Source organism: Seriola aureovittata, chromosome 15, assembly GCF_021018895.1.
Source record: "Seriola aureovittata isolate HTS-2021-v1 ecotype China chromosome 15, ASM2101889v1, whole genome shotgun sequence".
In the NCBI taxonomy this organism is placed as follows: Eukaryota; Metazoa; Chordata; class Actinopteri; order Carangiformes; family Carangidae; genus Seriola; species Seriola aureovittata.
This window is the reverse complement of record NC_079378.1, coordinates 6,551,095-6,568,727: the sequence shown is the minus strand read 5'-3', so window position 1 is coordinate 6,568,727 and position 17,633 is coordinate 6,551,095. Positions and strand designations below refer to the sequence as shown.

Here is a 17,633-nt window from a genome sequence, read left to right as displayed (position 1 = left end):
CTGCTTCACATGGTGCGCTCAGACTGTACATGGCTGTGAACAAAGAATACATTTGTAGCCAGAGCAGAGAGACAGCAACACATCCACAGCATAGACGAATGTCTGTGTGTCTGCATCGTGATTTTTGTCAGGTTCATTTAAGTACAATGGTGCGTAAAGGATCCAAATGTGCACACCATGCGATGTGCACCAGGCACAAATCCTTCATTCTATTGACTCAGAGGTGAATGTTTGTGGCAGTGAATGATCATGTTGTATAAATGTTGTCTGTGACAAAATTGTCAGTTTCAGATAAGAAGCACCATCGTCTAGCTGTTGTCTTTTTGTCATGGTGTTGCTGGCTGTTGCGGAACTTGTTCTGCCTGCAAACATAAAGTTGTACTCCAGGTCACATGCGACAGACAAAGGAGCATGTCCTCCATGCTTATGGAGGTGTTCACTGTCCCAATTAACGCGGTGTTCATCAGTCAAAGGAGGACACCTGCAGGGAGGGGCAACAATTTCAGACACGTTTACGCAGGTTAATCTGATCTAATAAAATTATATTATATTTTTGCCTATACATGCATTGAACCTGCACTGGCTGAACAAAAATAACAAACACCTGATCATATAATGAAAGTCAATAAAAAAAAATAGTCCTGCAATAACCTTTGTGAAGCTTGTGTTATTATTTTTTTTAGTCTGTGCCTGAGAGGTGTTGATTCCACTCTGTGGTGTCTTCTGAGACTGTAGTTTGTGGTGTTACTATCAGATTTAATCATATGTACAGGTGTGCTCTGCTTTATGTGGATTCCTAGAGGGAGTGAGAAGAATAGCTACATCTACACATGCAGTTTGACTTGCCTGCTGGACCATGCTTTCTAGACACTCAAACACACACCCAGACATGGAACCAAAAATACAAGTATGCCACCACCTATTGGAATTATTTTATACTACAGGAACATACAGTCAGTCCTACAAGTCTAGACATTAGTAAGCCTGTAGCCTTGGTGAACTTGAACTGATGGCCATTTTTTCTTTGTCCTGACAGCATGTAATACTGTAATGAAATTATGGCTAAAGGCAAGTAGTCCTTGAATTAGCCCTTGGAGTTTAACACAAGCTTGTAAAATAAAGATACGCGGCATAGCATCCATAAAGGTGATCTCTTCAAGGGGGAAACAGAGCAGTCTTAATGATTTGTAGATTATGATTCTCAATTAGTTAGTTTAGTAAGTTATTTTAAAAAGCATGTATTGGAAATGTTGCACACATTCACTTAATGTTTTAAATTAGAAAAAAAAAATTATACCACAATCAAAGTGATTATATCAGGGGTAGTCTTTAACTTTGTGACATGGAATACTTTAATTTTAGACGTATTATCTTCATCCCAGAGAAATCAGGTGATGATGACAAAAGTAATAGGAACTGTCACTTTTGTCTGGCAAATATGTACCTTGAACTTGGTTTCCTGGTTTAACCTGGGGTCATGTAGTGACCCTGCACAGGGATACTGATTGGTATCTGGGAGTATAGGCAAAATATAAGATTGCATGTGTAATATTCTGTGTGTGTGCCACACATAATAGGCACTTAGAGACAACTGGGGTAGGTACACAATGCACAGATGTCCTGTCTGCATGATGGTCCACATGATTATAATATTTTATCTGCATGTTATAGTGATTGGATAGTAGTGACGCAGAGACACATCAGTCTTTGTCGTGATGATTTTGTCTTTATCCTGTGATTTTGTCTTTATCCTGTGTCATGCTTCTTTTTTAAATATTTGGACAAGTATGTTATTTGTGGGTTCTCTTTATAAAACCAAATCAAACCATATCCCTTTGGCTCATATCCCTACAGCACTCCGCCACCCGGTGGACAAAACCTAGAATTACAGAATTGAATCCCATCATGCTTTGCCGTGCCCGCCGACCCGAGAGCTACCGATGCTAGGCTAACTATCGTTAGCCACCGGGAGCGGACATGTTGTACCGACCCTTCCTTGAATAAACATCGCTGTAAGCGGGGAATCTGGAGCTAAGGGGAAGGCTCGGAGCGCTGGGCAACCATGGACGCTGTCAACGCCTTCAACCAGGAGGTAAGCTGCCTTCAGGGCTCGCTGAGACCCTGAACTCACCGAGGCTGACGGTGCTGGTCATGGTGCTGTGTTGCACTGGAGCTAGCCGAGCAGGACCGACCTGTGGGCCTGCTCTGCGAGCTAGCTGGACATGTCCACCTTATCTGGCTAAGGGCTAACCGAGTTAGCGTCCGTGTTGCACGCCTGCCGCGCAAATACTGTTGTAAGTGAAACAAATGACAAGATTTTCTGCCAACTATGAAGCTAACACAACGATAGCCAATCAACATAGGCTCATGTACTAGCGTAAATGTTGGCCAGTGAGAGTGTGGTTACTAACATTGGTGTAGAAAACAATGCTACCCAGCAAACACTATCCTGGTGTTGTTGTCACACTGCAAGCCTGCAAACATAATTTTCACTGCCCGTGTTTGTCAAGTCAGTGCGAGGCCTGAGGGCTGATGGTTGACATTTCTAAATGTCCAGTCAAAAGCCCGGTCAAGTCATCTATTGGTGATTTTGATCGTTTCTTCTGATGGCCCTATTAATCCTTGATGTAACAGTTACAGTGGCTGCGCCCGTATAGTTGATTAACCACAGAGGCAGGTTGGCAAACACGAACCTGTAATTGAATCACAACTATCTGAGTTCTCCTGATACTTGTATGTTGCACCATATCATTTCATCCCCAGGGCTTTGAGCACTTTCTAGTGCTTCTTGAAAAGTGTCTTGCAGTTTCTGTTTGGCACAGAAATAAAGAAAGTAGTTGTTGGTTCTGTATGCAAATCACTGACAAAATATGTCGACGTACTGTCAATAGATACCTACTAAAAGAGCAAACATGTACTTTAGGGATGCCTGAATGGGTATCGCTCAGACACTTGACGTTTCGTTCAGTTCAGAATAAGGAAAGCAATAACCATGTGCACCACACAGCTGTTAGGATATACACATCTGTCACCCATCAACTGTGTACAGTTTATTCCTCATTTCTTTTCACCGTAATGTGACTGGGCTGTATCTTATGTACTTACATAATGAGAGTTTTGCAGCTGTGCATTGAATTCTTGGATCCTCAGCTCAAAACATCCAAAGTGTATCATTGCATCTCGTCAGGCTTGAGAAGAAATTATGAAATTCTGTTTAATTAAATCAGATGCCAGTTTGGGTTGTCTGCGTGTATCAAGGATTTATAACAAGTGGGAAAAGAAAGTGGCAAACAATTATAGCACTCCTCAATGTAATGCCAGAGCTTTCAGCCTCAGGCATCCATTAGAGCATGATGAAGTATACAACAAACACACAAGATAGACATGGACAAAAAAAACATCAGTCCACATAACCAATCACAGTTGTCTTTCAGATCATCATTTGTGACAACCAGTGAAAGATATATCAAATTAACATATCACATGTCAGTACTGGTGGACTGTTAAATTATGGTTAGCCTGTAAAGACTGGGATATTCTTGCTTAAAGTTTATGACATCAGGTCAAATTCTACCACTTGTTGCTACTAAAACATTTTAAGTTTGGAAATCAAAAGCAATGGAATACAAATGATTTGCATCAACTTTGACAACTCTGACCGTACCACTCCTCTAGCACTGCTCCCTCTCTCTTTGTATTTATTTTCTTCCTCGTGTGCTTGTGTCACTCATCTGTTATTTCTCTCTGTCTCTAGTTATTCTCATTGATGGACTCCAAGCCCCCGATCTCTCGGGCAAAGATGATCTCCATCACCAAATCAGCCATCAAAGCTATGAAAGTAAGAATAAGTTTGGCAATCTCTTGTTTTCAGAGTTACTTGTATATCTGTTTGAGGTACAATTTCTGCATTTTTAAATTTAAATCCCTCATTTTTTGAGCCTTCATCTAGCTTGTAAAATGATCTTTTGCTTCTCTCTTCAGCTCTACAAACATGTGGTCCAGATTGTGGAAAAGTTTATCAAGAAGGTGAGACAGGCTGGTTTAAATTCAGTTATCACCCAGTTTCTGCCCACCGAATTTGCATACACTCACTCAGAATCTGTTTTCTCCCTCTGCTCTCCCCAGTGCAAGCCTGAGTACAAGGTAGCAGGCCTGTATGTGGTGGATTCCATTGTTAGGCAGTCCAGACACCAGTTTGGACCGGACAAGGACGTGTTTGGCCCAAGGTTTACCAAAAACATTACAGGGACTTTTGAGAACCTCTGCCTTTGCCCCGTAGAGGACAGGGTAAGAAATGAAAGACCTGGTGGAAATTTCAGTGTGATGAAAATTAGTTTGAAAATTGTACACTGCACTGTTGCAATCACGGATATGTCCATTTGATTTTGCTCTTTCAAATGATAAATGTTCTCTCCTCCTGTTATTCCCTCTCCTTCACCTTTTTCCTTGTGTTATGTAGAGTAAGATTGTGCGGGTCTTGAACCTGTGGCAGAAGAATGGGGTGTTCAAGATCGAGGTTATTCAGCCCCTCTTGGACATGGCAGCTGGCTCTAGCAGTGCTGCTGCACCCTATACGGGCACAGAAGAGCCAGGTAATTTGTTTGATTGCATGCATGAGGCAGTAGAGATTATTATATGGCCATGATATTGTTTTTAAATACGGATGCAACTTAACAGATCAAATTCGGTTTAAAATCAGTTTTTAACTAAAAAAAATATTTACAATTATAATGCATAGGGGGGCCGTGGTTCAAGTGGTAGAGTAGTTTGCCTACTGATTCCTGGGTTGGCAGTTTCATATGTGGGCGGTGATCCACAGTGGCGACCTGGAGCCGAAAGACAACAATATAGCAATTATATTTCATAAATCAATGCAGTATTGCTATGCTGAAGTATCAGTGAATGATTCTGGCATTTGAATGCATCTGTGTGCTGCTCACACGCTTTAAAGCTTTCTCTCTCCCATCAGGTTCCTCTCCACCTCCAGCCAAAGAGCCAGTTACCGCAGTAACGGCAAATTCCACCATGACATCTGCTGCTCAGCTGCAAAACTCTGATGCCTTTGCTGCAGTGGCACAGCTCTTCCAGTCCTCACAGGGTCAACAGGTGAGTTAATACTCATGTAGACTAGTGTTAGCTTTGACCTCAGTCTTGTTGCTTGTATTGTTGTCATATCTTGCACATCTCTAAGACCTCCACCAATAAATAACTCTTTTCTTTCACTCTCTGTCACTGGCATTTATAGCTGCAGCAGATGCTCCAGAACTTTCAGCAGCAGCCAGTGAAGCCCGACGCCAACACTCAGCCTCATCTCCATACGACCCAAACCCACATCCAAAACATCACCACTGGGCTGAGCATGGTCACCCCACAACCTCCCCCAGCCACCCAACTCACTCAGCCCACTCAGCCCACCCAGCAGAAGACAGCCTTTGACAAGGTGACGGTGCGTTGTTTTTAATTCTTTGCAACATGTCAGAGATCAGGCACTGTTTAGAAATTTTGTAGCTTACACTCATTACCTGTCTCTCTCTTAGAAACTGCTGGACCGTTTTGATTATGATGATGAACCAGAAGTTGGAGAAGAAACAAAGAAGGATGACATCACTTCACAGCCCTCCTTGTAAGCCCTTGATGTGTATTACATATATTACAACATATCTGTGATGCCAAGAAGTGGGAAGCTTTGATTGATTTTTTTTTTTTTCTTCTTGGAAATGAAATAAAAGCTGTGAAGCTGATGGTGTATTTTTATCATCACAGTATGCAGCAGCCTCCAGCCTTCCCACAGCACGTGGAGCACTTTAAACCACCAATGATGAACATGTCGCAAGACCTCTCACAACAGGTAACAGTAAGAACAACATTTTTTAAGTATAAAAGAACTTATCTTTCCTGACAAGTCTCGTCCTCTAATTCGTTGTATCTATATTTTCTTTTTCTTTTTTTTTTCCCTTTAAACTGTAATAGTGGTATAAAATACTGTCAAATTTAACCTTATGGCTTTTGTTACAACAATAGAGTTACATAATACATGTACTATATATTGTACAGTACATGCTCTTTATTTATGGATGGGAACACATACAAAAATATGGCAAAAGGACAAATCTTTCTCTAACAATTTGATTTTATATTTGGGAAACCCCTGATGTATGTGCACAGTATTTACCACAGTTGTCATTCTCAGGTTCCTCTCCCTCCTAATGGCCAGCTCCAAGCCTATGGTTTACCACCAGGGCAAAACTTCCCAGTTATGATACCTCCTATGGGGCACGCTCTGCCAGGGCAGGCCCTCCCTGGTTCCACTGGGCCTCCAGGCTTCCCAGGCGTATACCCTCCCCACAACGCAGCCCAGCTACAACAGGTAGATGAAACAGCAGTACAAAGAATACACACACATGTTTATTTTTGTTTTAAAATTTAATTCTGATACTGGAAATCTGGATAACATATGGTTGAGGTGGAAGATTAGCAATTGTTTTCTGTATAATTGAAGTGTGTTTTGTTGGTCTAATAGTTGGCAACAAATCCTAACCATGACTTCTTCATACTCTATCAGGATTTGTCAATGGATATGGACCGTTCAGCTATGAGGGACGGCAGACATGGTCGAAGGTCACACTCAGGCTCCAGGTAAGAATCTGAAATGGGCCATGACCTGTCAACCTAGGTTTCTTTACCATGCTGTAATTTGTTCTTTGCCTTATGCAGATAAGCTGCTCTTGGTATGTAAATTTGTGATGAACATACCATGAAATTGAATGCTTTTTTTCCCTCAGGTCTCCGAAACGGAGGAGGTCACGGTCTAATTCCCGTACACGGCGGTCCAGGCACAGGAGATCCCGCTCGCGCTCCAGAGACCGGCGTCATCATTCCCCGCGCTCTCGCTCGCAGGAGCGCAGGGAGCGAGAGAAAGAGAGAGAGCGACGGCAGAAAGGCCTCCCACCACCCAAGAGCGAGACACTGAGCAGTGAGTCATGATCTGTGTATGGTCATATTTATTCAAGTAGCATAGGCCCTGAAATGATCTGTCAGGTATGTGCAGTGGGTTGTTTAGTAATTTCATAAGATTATTGTCTTTGGATGTCATCACAGGGATTTTTCAAATTATAAATGGAGGAACCCATTGATATGAAGTATTTCTTCTAAAGTTCTTGTTCACGATACCTTTTTATTTCTTCTTTCTCAGTTTGCAGTACCACTCTGTGGGTGGGCCAGCTGGACAAAAGAACACAACAGCAGGATGTTGCCTGTTTACTGGAGGAGTTTGGGCAGATAGAATCCATCAATGTAAGTGGACTGGTATAGATCACTTGCACTGAGCTAACTGTGACTACATCCTGTGGTTTGAAAGAACGGAATTAGGATTTTTTCATCTGTATGAAAGATGAAAAATGTTTTTTGTGTCTTCTGGTCACCTTAGAGTAAATGTATACATATACATTTTGTGTATTTCATGCTCAAAGTTATTACATGAAGAGCTGTGCTTTGTTGTTTATACTTCATACTTGTATTTATGTTAGTAAAGTAACACTAGCACAATGTTGTACCTATTTAAGAAAGGACCACAGTGCAATAATGGGAATGTGTCCAGTCAGCTAACTGAATGAAAATCACTATCCTTTCTGTTTGTCCTCTCTTGTTCAGATGATCCCTCCACGTGGGTGCGCCTATATTGTCATGATACATAGGCAAGATGCCTTCAGGGCTCTACAGAAGCTTAGTAGAGGATCTTACAAAGTTAACCAGAAAGCCATCAAGGTGAGTGAGCCACAGAAGCTGCTGCTTAGTAATGAACTACTAAACAAAAAGTCAGCAAATCAAAGAGAAAACAGAGAAATTTCTAAATGAATCAATTTTTTTTCATTTCCTACCAGATTGCTTGGGCTTTGAACAAGGGCATAAAGGCTGAGTTTAAACAGTATTGGGACGTGGAGCTGGGTGTCACCTACGTACCTTGGTCTAAAATCAGAGAAGACCAGTTGGAGGAGCTAAAAGACGGAGGAATACTGGATGTTGACACCTTATCACCAGGTAAAAACTCTGACAGGCACAGACACATTAAGAAATCATACGTTATAATGTATTGCTTTTCAGAAATCTGAATTGTGTCTGTCTTTTCCAGAGTGGAGTGGAGTGAGGAAGACTCTAGACCACCCAGAGGAACTCAACCACAACGGCCGGTCAGAGCCACAGCAGCCGGAGGAGACGCAGGTATTACCTCTGGCTGCTGCAGCTGCTCCTCCTGCACAGGTAAACAACAGCTGCAAGATGTTACCAGAATTTTGAATTTTTAAGTGTTGATCCATCTGTGGTATAAAAGAAAATGTTGGTAAAGATATTGATTGAACTTGTTTTGATTAAGATGATGTGCCTGCTGTTCAGGGATCTATGCAAATGTTTAATTTTAGTGTGGAGGTAACAACAACGTAATATTACAAACTGATGTTACATCTGCTCCATCCCTACATAAAAATAGATGAGATAACTCAGATAGAAGAACATGATTTTTAGTTTCTTACTGTGTCTCCAGAGTTTCGCTGGGAAATATAACAGATAAGTTTATCATTCGACTTCTGTAGTAAATCCCTATAAATGTTCTCAGGTCCCTCCAATGCAGCAGCCAATGGTTGGTGTGGGTTCTCTGCAGCCTCCTGTCTTTCCTGGTCCCATAGGAATGCCTCCGCCTTCCTTCCCACCAGGTGTCCCACCTCCTCCTTTCATCAGACCTGGCTTCAACCCCATGCAGATGCCTCCAGGTAGCACCTCCTACGACTGCCATCAAACCATTTCTCACTGGCTTTCATGTAGTTGCTTTTTTTCACAGTGCCTATTCTGTCAAATCTGAAAGGAAGACATGCACCACATTACTGCTCCTTATGTGTTAGGTTATTTGTGTTCCCTGCTGTCAAAAAGAGCACATGAAGAAAGAATTGTCAAGCTTTGTACCCTAATGTTAAGTGTATATATTAATTAACACGTTTAGTGTGTGGTTGCTGTGTTTCATTCACTTTTTAACTTTTTAAGAAACTGAAAAAATACATCAACAAGAACACAGGCACAACACATATTTTAACATGGAAAATCCAGTCACACCCTGTGGTTAGTTTGCTTTGTTGTTACACCACAACAAACCACACAGGTCCACAATTTTTGTTGTTTGTTGTTTAATCCACATCAAACAGAGTTCACACCAGCCCACACAAACTGAATCAAACAGGCGAATGCACCAGTTCCTTTGAACTGAACCAGACTGGCATGGAAGCACCCTTACCTTACTCTCATCCCTATTCTCCCAGGGTTCCCTCCCCCAGGTGCCATGCCTCTAGGCCCCCCACCTCCCGCCAAAGTTGGAGTTGAGGAACCACCCCTGGACCCAACAGGGCTGGGCAACCGGAAAAATGACGAGGTCCCCGAAGGTCCCAACATCTTCAACAACCAGATGGCACCTATGGGTCAGTCTGTCTGTCTCTCCTCACTTTTCACCAGACAGTGATTTGTTGTTTAAATTTGGCCATTAAAACTAGGGACATCTGTCTCATCACTTGAAGAACTGTAAGGAATCCATCAGTAGAGGTGCTGGGTGAGTTTTACAGTATAGTCAGTAAAGTAATTAAATTAAAGCTGCATTTGTTTCTCCATCAGGCAACCAAGTAGGTGTACCTCCAGGTGCACCACCAGGTGCTCTCTCTGGTATACCTCCAGGTGTACCTCCAGGTGGACCTCCAGGTGCTCTTCCGGGCGGTCCTCCAGGAAACATCCAGCCCTCCTCTGGTGGTCTGCTTGGTGCTCGGCCTGGTATAATCCCGCTCCAGCGTCCTCCTGTTCCCCCACTACCACACATGCAGCGTTTCCCTCCACCCCATGTGACAAGACCTCCTCACCCCAACATGCCCCCTATGCCCCCACAGATGATGCCCAGGGGACCACACCCTCAAATGATGCACCACGAGCCCCCTCAACCTAAAGGAGGCTTTGGGATGCCCCCTCCCCACAATATGAGGGCTCCGTTCCCTCCACATGGGCATGGCCCTCCTCCTCAAGGTCCTCCACCTCCTTTTATCAGACCAGGTGGTCCTCGTGGCCTGGAAGGGCCCGAAGAAATGGATGGCAGACCATTCAGGGGAGACAGACCTGGTTTCAGGGACCGAGAGCCAGACAGGGACAGAGACTGGGATCGGGACAGGGATAGAGACAGGGATAGAGGTTTTGGAGGTGGAAGGCGTCCCTTTGGTGATGGAGGGAGAGGAGGAGGTGGTGATAGAATGGATGGGAGGGACAGGCTCGGAGGCTGGCAGGAAGACGGCGGCAATCACCGGGGAGGAGGATGGGAGAGAGACAGAGACAGGGACAGAGATCGGGACCGGGACCGGGACCGAGACCGGGACCGGGACCGGGACAGAGACAGACGTGACTGGAGGGAGAGGCGAAGCAGTCTGGATAGCGACAGGGAACGAGGGAGGGGCGATGATGGGGAAAGGGAGCATGGGAGGGGGGAGGGAGGAGAAAGAGGAAGGGCAGAGGGAGGGAGTCGAGAAAGAGGGAGAGGAGCTGAAGGAAAAGAAGGGGAGCGGCCACGGCGGTCAGAACGGCGAGAGAGGACCACGCGGTGGGACAGGGATGATCGACTGGCCGAATTGGAAAACATGGACAAATTTCGGACCTCTAACAGCACCGAGCAACCTTGTGTGACTCCTGTGGTTACCGTGGAAACCAGTAAAGAACCGAGTGTGGAAGATTCTCAACAAAAGGCAAAATCAGAACTTGTAGCTCCGGCCCCAGAGGTAACTACTGCTGCAGGAGAGCCAATGCCTTCTGAGCCCTCACCTCCAGCTCAAAGTGCACCCACAGACACAAAACAGGAAGCAGCATCATAGACTGGCTCACTGTTTGTTCAGCCAGAGACTGCTGTGAACCACTGAAAGATGACAAAGGTGTTTTTCACTATGGTAGCCAACCTCAACACTCGGCAGATGAATTCTAACTAGCCACAGTTTGTCAGTTGGTAATTGACAGTTTCTGGGAAGTAACATATTTCTTGAAAACAAGCATCTCCCACTCATGTTGTCAGACATATAACATATTTTTTAGAATTTATGGTCAAATTTTGATTTGCATCTGTGTCTCAAAACACACAGCCACGTGAAAATCAGTTTGGAATAATGGCTGTAGTTCAATATTGGCTGTCACCTGGCTGTTTTTCTCCTTCCAGTAAGTCGTAAGAATGAACGGAGTGCTTGCATGTTAACTTAGCTCTGTCCATCTGAAGTTAAAGTGAACGTAGCTCGCATTTGTTTTTACTCATATTGACTCGCAGACAGAGGAAACAAATAATTTCTGTGGCACAGATTTACTTTCACTTCATAGCCTCATCTGTGTGATAGCAGGCACTCCTCAACACGGTCAATATATTCTTTTTTTTTTTTTTTTTTTTTTTTTTTTTTTTTTAATTTGCCAAAATGTCATGTCCAACACTGAATTTCTTCTTAATCAACTCTCTTACAACACAAACGCCATTTATTGTTCTTTGTTGTTTTAATCTCATCTTGTTTTTCTTGTGAGCCAGTAAGGCACAGCTTTGAAAGGACTATGGTGGCCTTAAAATCCAGTTCAGTTGCTTGTAGGCATTTTACAAATCGGGGAAGGCATCCTTTTTGTTGTTGTGGCAACATCCATCAGTCCAGTAACTGATGAATCTGTGACATGTGCACATTTACTGGCCAATACCCAATGTCCTTAAACAATCCACTGTACGTGGTTTTATTTAAGTTTTTAAGAATTTCTTTAGTACTATTAGTACTATTCCATTAATACTGAGACTTTTACAGACACAGGACTTATTAGAAGAGCTTATTCTCACAAGGTCTCTGGATCTAACTTAGTAGTCATTTTTTACTGATAACAGGAATTGCACCCAATTCCTTGTGAAAAAAGGATTCTCATTCTAATATTATTTTGGGAATGGAGGATGCTTCACATTCTTTGACTGTACTGTACTTACCCAGATGTGACTTTACGGTGAAGTTGTTAGGAAAATCTTTTAATCATATTGTTTCGTTACAGAAATATTGGACGCACACAAACTATTGTAGAAGCTGAAAACCAAGGACTTAAACTTTAATAGTAGCATAATAAAATTTCCCTTGCTTAGATGTCGTGACTAATGGGCCGAGAGGCATTTCAGATAAGACATTTCAACATAAGCAACGCCAAAACTAAGACGGAAAGAAAAAGTCACGCCCAGGTGCATTGTGGTATAGCTCCTTTGGAATATTTGGAGAATAAAGATATTTGATATTAGGTAAGTTGGCTTTTTTTCAGAGGTTGGAGTGATCTATACATAGAAGTATTGTCAAACAATAATAAATTTGAGTACATTCATTTGTTAAGAAATTAACTTGTACCCAGATGAGCAACAACTGTTCATTTTGATGTCTGTTAAAGTTTAGACAGTCAGTTTTTCAAAACTAAAATCAACATAAAAGTTAAGTGGAACTAAAATTCCTCTTGAAATTCTCAGATGTGTATACTTAGTAATGTTTTTTTCTGCTGTCTCAATTTCACACTCCTGCCTAAAGGTGCATGTTTTTATTTTTCAGTTAAAGAAATAAAGGAGAACCTTTCGTAGATCCGACAGAGGAAAATCCAACAGACGTTTATTTTAAAAGTGTTGTACTCCACAAAAAATGTGCAAAAATTCAGATGCCAGCTTGGCTTTTTGAGCATTTTGTATAAACACAAGTTTTTTCTTTGTCCTGTATGTATGAAAGGAAGGAGGCAATATCTTGGATCAGACATAAGAGCTTAACTGTATTTTGAAATCCTCCTATATTTGTCTCATGTATGTCAGTCAAACTCATAAATACGTTTTGTCCACATGAAAATGCAAAGTGAAACCCTGTGGCTGAATTATGTTTTGACTTTGATAAACACAACTTTCAAACTTAGTGTCTGTTTCACTGAGGACACTGTCTGATATTGTGTAGTTGTGAACATCTGAAGTTCAGATTCTGCAAGCCTAGTTCTTGTTCTTGAATAATTATAACACAGAAACCCAAGAGGGAAAAATTAAAGTGATGAAATGAAGAGTATTGCTTGGGACACTGCTGTAAATATGCTTGTATCACTGACTCTTCTAAGGTGTCATGGTAATTGTTGTTTATAATCTGTTATTCGTTTATCAGAGAAATGAGCTGACTTGGAAGGAATAGAAAGGCCCTTTGCTTTAATGTTTTTAACTCCTCATGGTTTGAAATTTGACAGATGTTTCTATGATTTGTTAAAAATACAAAAGACATGGACATAAAATCTTCAATATTTCAACCATAGGAAATTGTTTTTAATAAACTATTTTTTTACCAAATCATTTTGCTTATTCAGATTATGTTCTGTGTTTAACCCACACTCATCAAAATCATCTCCAACACATTTGATGATCATGATCTGTTTAAATGCCACACGCCAGATATTTGCTGTGACTTTGAATTATTCAACTAATGCTTGAAGGCTAACCCTTTACTATGCTTGGTGAACAATAAAGCAGGTAGATTTCTTTTTACCTATGAAGTCTAGGTCTCCACAATAAAAATTTAAAAAAAGCTAATGAGACAAGCACCATTGCAGCCCACATAATTCTTCCCTTCAAAAGCTTATTTTCATAGAACAGACAATTAAACTCTGCCTCTGAATGCAAGAGGCCTACTGGCTGCCTTGCCCCTCAGCTTAGTCACTGGGTAAATCTAATATATTGAAAACTGAATTTTATTTTATTTTATTTCATGCATCCGGCTTGTAACTACTTTGTTCACCTGCTTAATGGGTTGCTCTCCCCTATGATAGCCAGTGACCAATCAAAATTAGTCTTTTTGACCGTACTTGATTCTGATTGGCTGTCTATGTTACGGTCCCGCCTATTAAGCATTGCAAGCTTGTTCGGTGTCTCTAGCAGGATCAGACGACAGAAACTTGGGCGTCCTTTGAAACTACCGCAAACATGGTGCTGAAAGCTGTCTGTGTGCTGAAAGGAGCAGGAGAGACCACCGGGACCGTTTATTTTGAGCAGGAGGTATGGCGTGCTACCTTGCTTTTTAGAGGAGAAAATGTCCAGCCAGCTAGGAATTTAAAGAATAAAAATACTCGGAGAGTTTACGTGCATGCTTCTGTGAGCGTTAGCGCTCGAATGCTAAGTTAGCTAAGTTCTCCATTCACAGTTAGGTCGGGTTTTAGGAGAGGCTAAGATAGCAAGCTATATGTTTGAATGAGAAGGCATCGAACTTGGTTTGATTTCAGATTTGGTCAACCCGTGCCAATTTGCATAGGTTACACACCAGTGTGCACAGTTTTAGATGCAAATTGACGCTTGCCTGCACGTTGCAAAACAGCAATTAACGTTAACGCTCAATGCGTAGACAACTACCGCTTGTCCCTTCTCATTCAGAGTAGACTGCTAGTCAAAACAGATCGCAAGTACGTAGTTAAAATAAAATGACGCTCAAAGTCAATGGCTTGGCATTAGAGTCATAACCTTTGAACGTATAAGGCCTGTATTTTGTTAATGATCAACGGTGCGTGTATTAAAAATGCCTGTTGCATAAGTTCCACGTTTGCATTGTCAGTTTCTAGCGTTAATATTGACAATGTTATGTGGTTTGCTGGACCACACTAAAGCGGAAGCACCTCTGCTTGCAGTTGTTTTGCTGACTCTTTTAATGGTAGCCAATAATAATAATAATAATAATAATAATAATAATAATAATAATAATAATAATAATAATAATAATTAAAAAAAACAAACAAACAAAAAAAAAACTAAACGCTGGTCCACGATTTTACATTTTTGCTGAGTCACTGCGTGTCCTCCTTGTTGCCATTTTGGCCTCGTTGATAATGGTAAGACTATGAGTCATGGAGGGTGAGAGTAGGTGATTTTGCTGCTTATTCAAGATTTCATCATACTCAGTCCTCCAATATTTTGTTCAGTTAAGTGTGTTACTGATCTTACTTTGCCATCCTGTTTTGTTGGAACATACATGTACTTGCAGTGATAACTTACTTTGAGCAACCATGGTATTTCACTTTTAGACTGAATATTTCAAGATACCCTGCACCACCAATAAAAGCAGAGACAATGTGCTTTGTTACTATTGCATATCTAATGAAAACTGTAATGTTACAAGTCATTTTTGCAAACTGTATTTTGACAATTTTATACCTTTATTTGTTTTTAGATATTGTGATGGATTATGTTTACATTTTGTAATGGGTTACTAACAACACTGTCTGCTTGGGGTGTGGGATTTAAATTAGATGGAAATAATCCCCATTTTGTTGACTTTAGCTGTAAGTCCTTCTAACCACCTGGCTTTGACAACTCCTTTTGTCATTGTATTCTCCTGATGAATTGTTATTCTAATATGCTAGAGTGACTCAGCCCCTGTGAAGCTGACAGGAGAAATCAAAGGTCTTACCCCTGGTGAGCATGGTTTCCATGTCCATGCTTTTGGAGACAACACCAATGGTAAGCTTTGGACAATAATTGTGTGTGAATCTCAGGTTTACATATTGTAACTGCTTTGCCTTGTTTGATCATACCCACACTCGGTGAATCTGAAGTGTTTCCTGGCGAGGATGGCTTTTTTTATTTATTTATTTATTTATTTATTTATTTATTATTTTTATTTTTTTTCTTTCTTTTTCCCAGGGTGCATCAGTGCAGGACCTCACTTCAACCCCCACAACAAGAATCATGCTGGGCCTAATGATGCAGAGAGGTGAGTTGCAAATGGTTAACATTTATCCATAGACTCGGTAACAGATTTAAAGTTTTCTCACATAAAAAAAAAAAAATATATATTTTAAAGCATGTAAAATCTAAAGATGTAAAATTTGCTCAATAACTGATATTGGAAGACCTTATTTAATAGGTGTTTTTTATAGCAAGGAGGGACAAAAAGAAACTTGGCTTAATTGGCATTCATTGTACTGGAGGATACAATTATTTTTTTGAGTCATATTCTGATTCAGCAACAACTCAGCAAATTTTGCATAGTCTTGTATACAAGTGTTCAAACACCAGAATCCTTTCCTGTGAATGAGATTAAGTGCTGCCATTAAAAATAACTTTTTTACGTTTATTTTTGACAAGCTTTTTAATTTCAGCATTTTGGAAATCAAATGAAATTAATTTTAGTGTAAAAATATCAGCCTTAATTTGGTTTTTTTTGTTTTTTTTCTCTATTCAAATAGGCATGTTGGAGACCTGGGGAATGTGACTGCTGGAGCAGATAATGTTGCCAAGATAGACATCACGGACAAGATGCTCACCCTCAATGGCCCCTACTCCATCATTGGCCGAACCATGGTGGTAAGGAAGAGTGCATGTCATTTTCTATTTAATTTCCAGTGAACAAAATTAGAGACTAGTTAGCCAGGTTTTAGCCTAAGGTTAATGGATGACTGGGGCATTTTTAACCTGGGCCTGTAAGTGTCTGACAACATTATGGATAGGATTCCTACAGAGATAACCCTATTTGTTAAAGAATAAGGTCTCTGTTTAACTGGAAACAGCTGTTTTATTCTCCTGTTCAAAACCACCAGACCCCATTGACAAAAACGGTGTTTTAAATTGCATAACATGGGAGTTTCTGGTCTTGTGGTGGTGTTTGACTTTCAGTAGGGGAAGAAGTATTGAGATCCTTTTTTACCTAAGTAAAAGTACAACACAAACAAACTGATCATTAACTTGTTCATCTTGGCTTTATGAGATAAGCCCCAGGTGTGGCTCAGGCTCATGTGGTGTACAGGAGGTCACAAAACCCGCAGGATATTATGTCTTACTGATTGTAGCTGAGCATCTATGCTGTGAACTGTTGATGAAAATATCCTGACTGTGCTTTCTGTCCAATGTTTTAGATCCATGAGAAGGAAGATGACCTGGGAAAAGGAGGCAATGAAGAGAGCCTAAAGACGGGAAATGCTGGTGGCCGTCTGGCCTGTGGAGTCATTGGCATCGCCAAGTAAACAATCTTCCAGAACTCAAAGCACTGGAAATAGGTTTTCCCCACAGCACTTAATAAGACCAACATAGCTACTTGATGTGACACTTTGCCCTTTTCAATACTCTGCGGCTTTTTTTTTTTTTTTTTGACTAGTCAAGAGTAAATGAGCCATGCTTAACCTTGTTCCCTCATTGTGACAATTGTATGTATGGATTTTTATGTCTGCTGACTAGGTTTGGTCCCAAAGAATTGGTTACGCACAAGTAATAAACAGATGTATACAATTTACAGAGTTAATCAATAAATTGTCGGTTCATCTGAATGGTGTATGAAAATTCTGCCAATTTGCAAAGTGTGTGGATGATTGACGGTCCAAACAAAAACCTGGGATAGGTATGGACTTGAAGTTGTGACAAAAGTTTGGCATTCAAGCTTGAATAGTAGACTTTTCTCACAGTGGCAATTTTGACTTGTTAAACTCAGGTGTTTGACTAATAACATGAATAACTATGCACCATTTTTAACATGTGCTTGATAGTAGATGCTTGCATAATAGTCTGGCTGACTGACACAATTGAATAGTACTAATGTTACCCGCCTCAATAAAACTCAGTCATGTTTCCTTCTACAGCA

The 17,633-nt window shown here is 41.1% G+C and overlaps 2 protein-coding genes across 3 annotated transcripts; both read left to right on the top strand.

Annotated features, from left to right (window-relative positions):
• Window positions 1-1,937: 1,937 nt before the first annotated feature.
• scaf4a (SR-related CTD-associated factor 4a) lies at window positions 1,938-12,950 on the top strand. 2 transcript variants are annotated; one of them, XM_056398115.1, is made up of 19 exons: window positions 1,938-2,092; window positions 3,755-3,838; window positions 3,982-4,026; window positions 4,126-4,287; window positions 4,460-4,592; window positions 4,970-5,106; window positions 5,246-5,440; window positions 5,538-5,623; window positions 5,764-5,848; window positions 6,191-6,367; window positions 6,563-6,636; window positions 6,783-6,973; window positions 7,193-7,293; window positions 7,651-7,764; window positions 7,881-8,037; window positions 8,129-8,256; window positions 8,609-8,762; window positions 9,303-9,458; window positions 9,649-12,950. In XM_056398115.1, the coding sequence occupies exons 1-19, from the start codon at window positions 2,063-2,065 to the stop codon at window positions 10,878-10,880; spliced, it is 3,441 nt and encodes a 1,146-aa protein (XP_056254090.1). In that variant the 5' UTR covers window positions 1,938-2,062; the 3' UTR covers window positions 10,881-12,950. The 2 variants fall into 2 exon arrangements, with proteins under 2 accessions (XP_056254090.1, XP_056254089.1); XM_056398114.1 differs by having other exon boundaries at window positions 5,246-5,446.
• A 967-nt stretch (window positions 12,951-13,917) lies between these two features.
• On the top strand, window positions 13,918-17,322 carry sod1 (superoxide dismutase 1, soluble). The gene is made up of 5 exons (XM_056398334.1): window positions 13,918-14,068; window positions 15,424-15,520; window positions 15,704-15,773; window positions 16,249-16,366; window positions 16,915-17,322. The coding sequence occupies exons 1-5, from the start codon at window positions 13,997-13,999 to the stop codon at window positions 17,020-17,022; spliced, it is 465 nt and encodes a 154-aa protein (XP_056254309.1). The 5' UTR covers window positions 13,918-13,996; the 3' UTR covers window positions 17,023-17,322.
• The last annotated feature ends 311 nt before the right edge of the window (window positions 17,323-17,633 follow it).

Excerpts from the sequence above, each read along its gene's own strand:
- scaf4a (XM_056398114.1), top strand. The coding sequence starts at position 2,063 with ATGGACGCTGTCAACGCCTTCAACCAGGAG. Across the intron at positions 5,107-5,245 it reads AGTCCTCACAGGGTCAACAG|CTGCAGCAGATGCTCCAGAA; the intron begins GTGAGTTAATAC and ends TGGCATTTATAG. Across the intron at positions 6,637-6,782 it reads AGGTCACACTCAGGCTCCAG|GTCTCCGAAACGGAGGAGGT; the intron begins GTAAGAATCTGA and ends TTTTTCCCTCAG.
- sod1 (XM_056398334.1), top strand. The coding sequence starts at position 13,997 with ATGGTGCTGAAAGCTGTCTGTGTGCTGAAAGGAGCAGGAGAGACCACC. Across the intron at positions 14,069-15,423 it reads CCGTTTATTTTGAGCAGGAG|AGTGACTCAGCCCCTGTGAA; the intron begins GTATGGCGTGCT and ends CTAATATGCTAG. Across the intron at positions 16,367-16,914 it reads TCATTGGCCGAACCATGGTG|ATCCATGAGAAGGAAGATGA; the intron begins GTAAGGAAGAGT and ends CCAATGTTTTAG.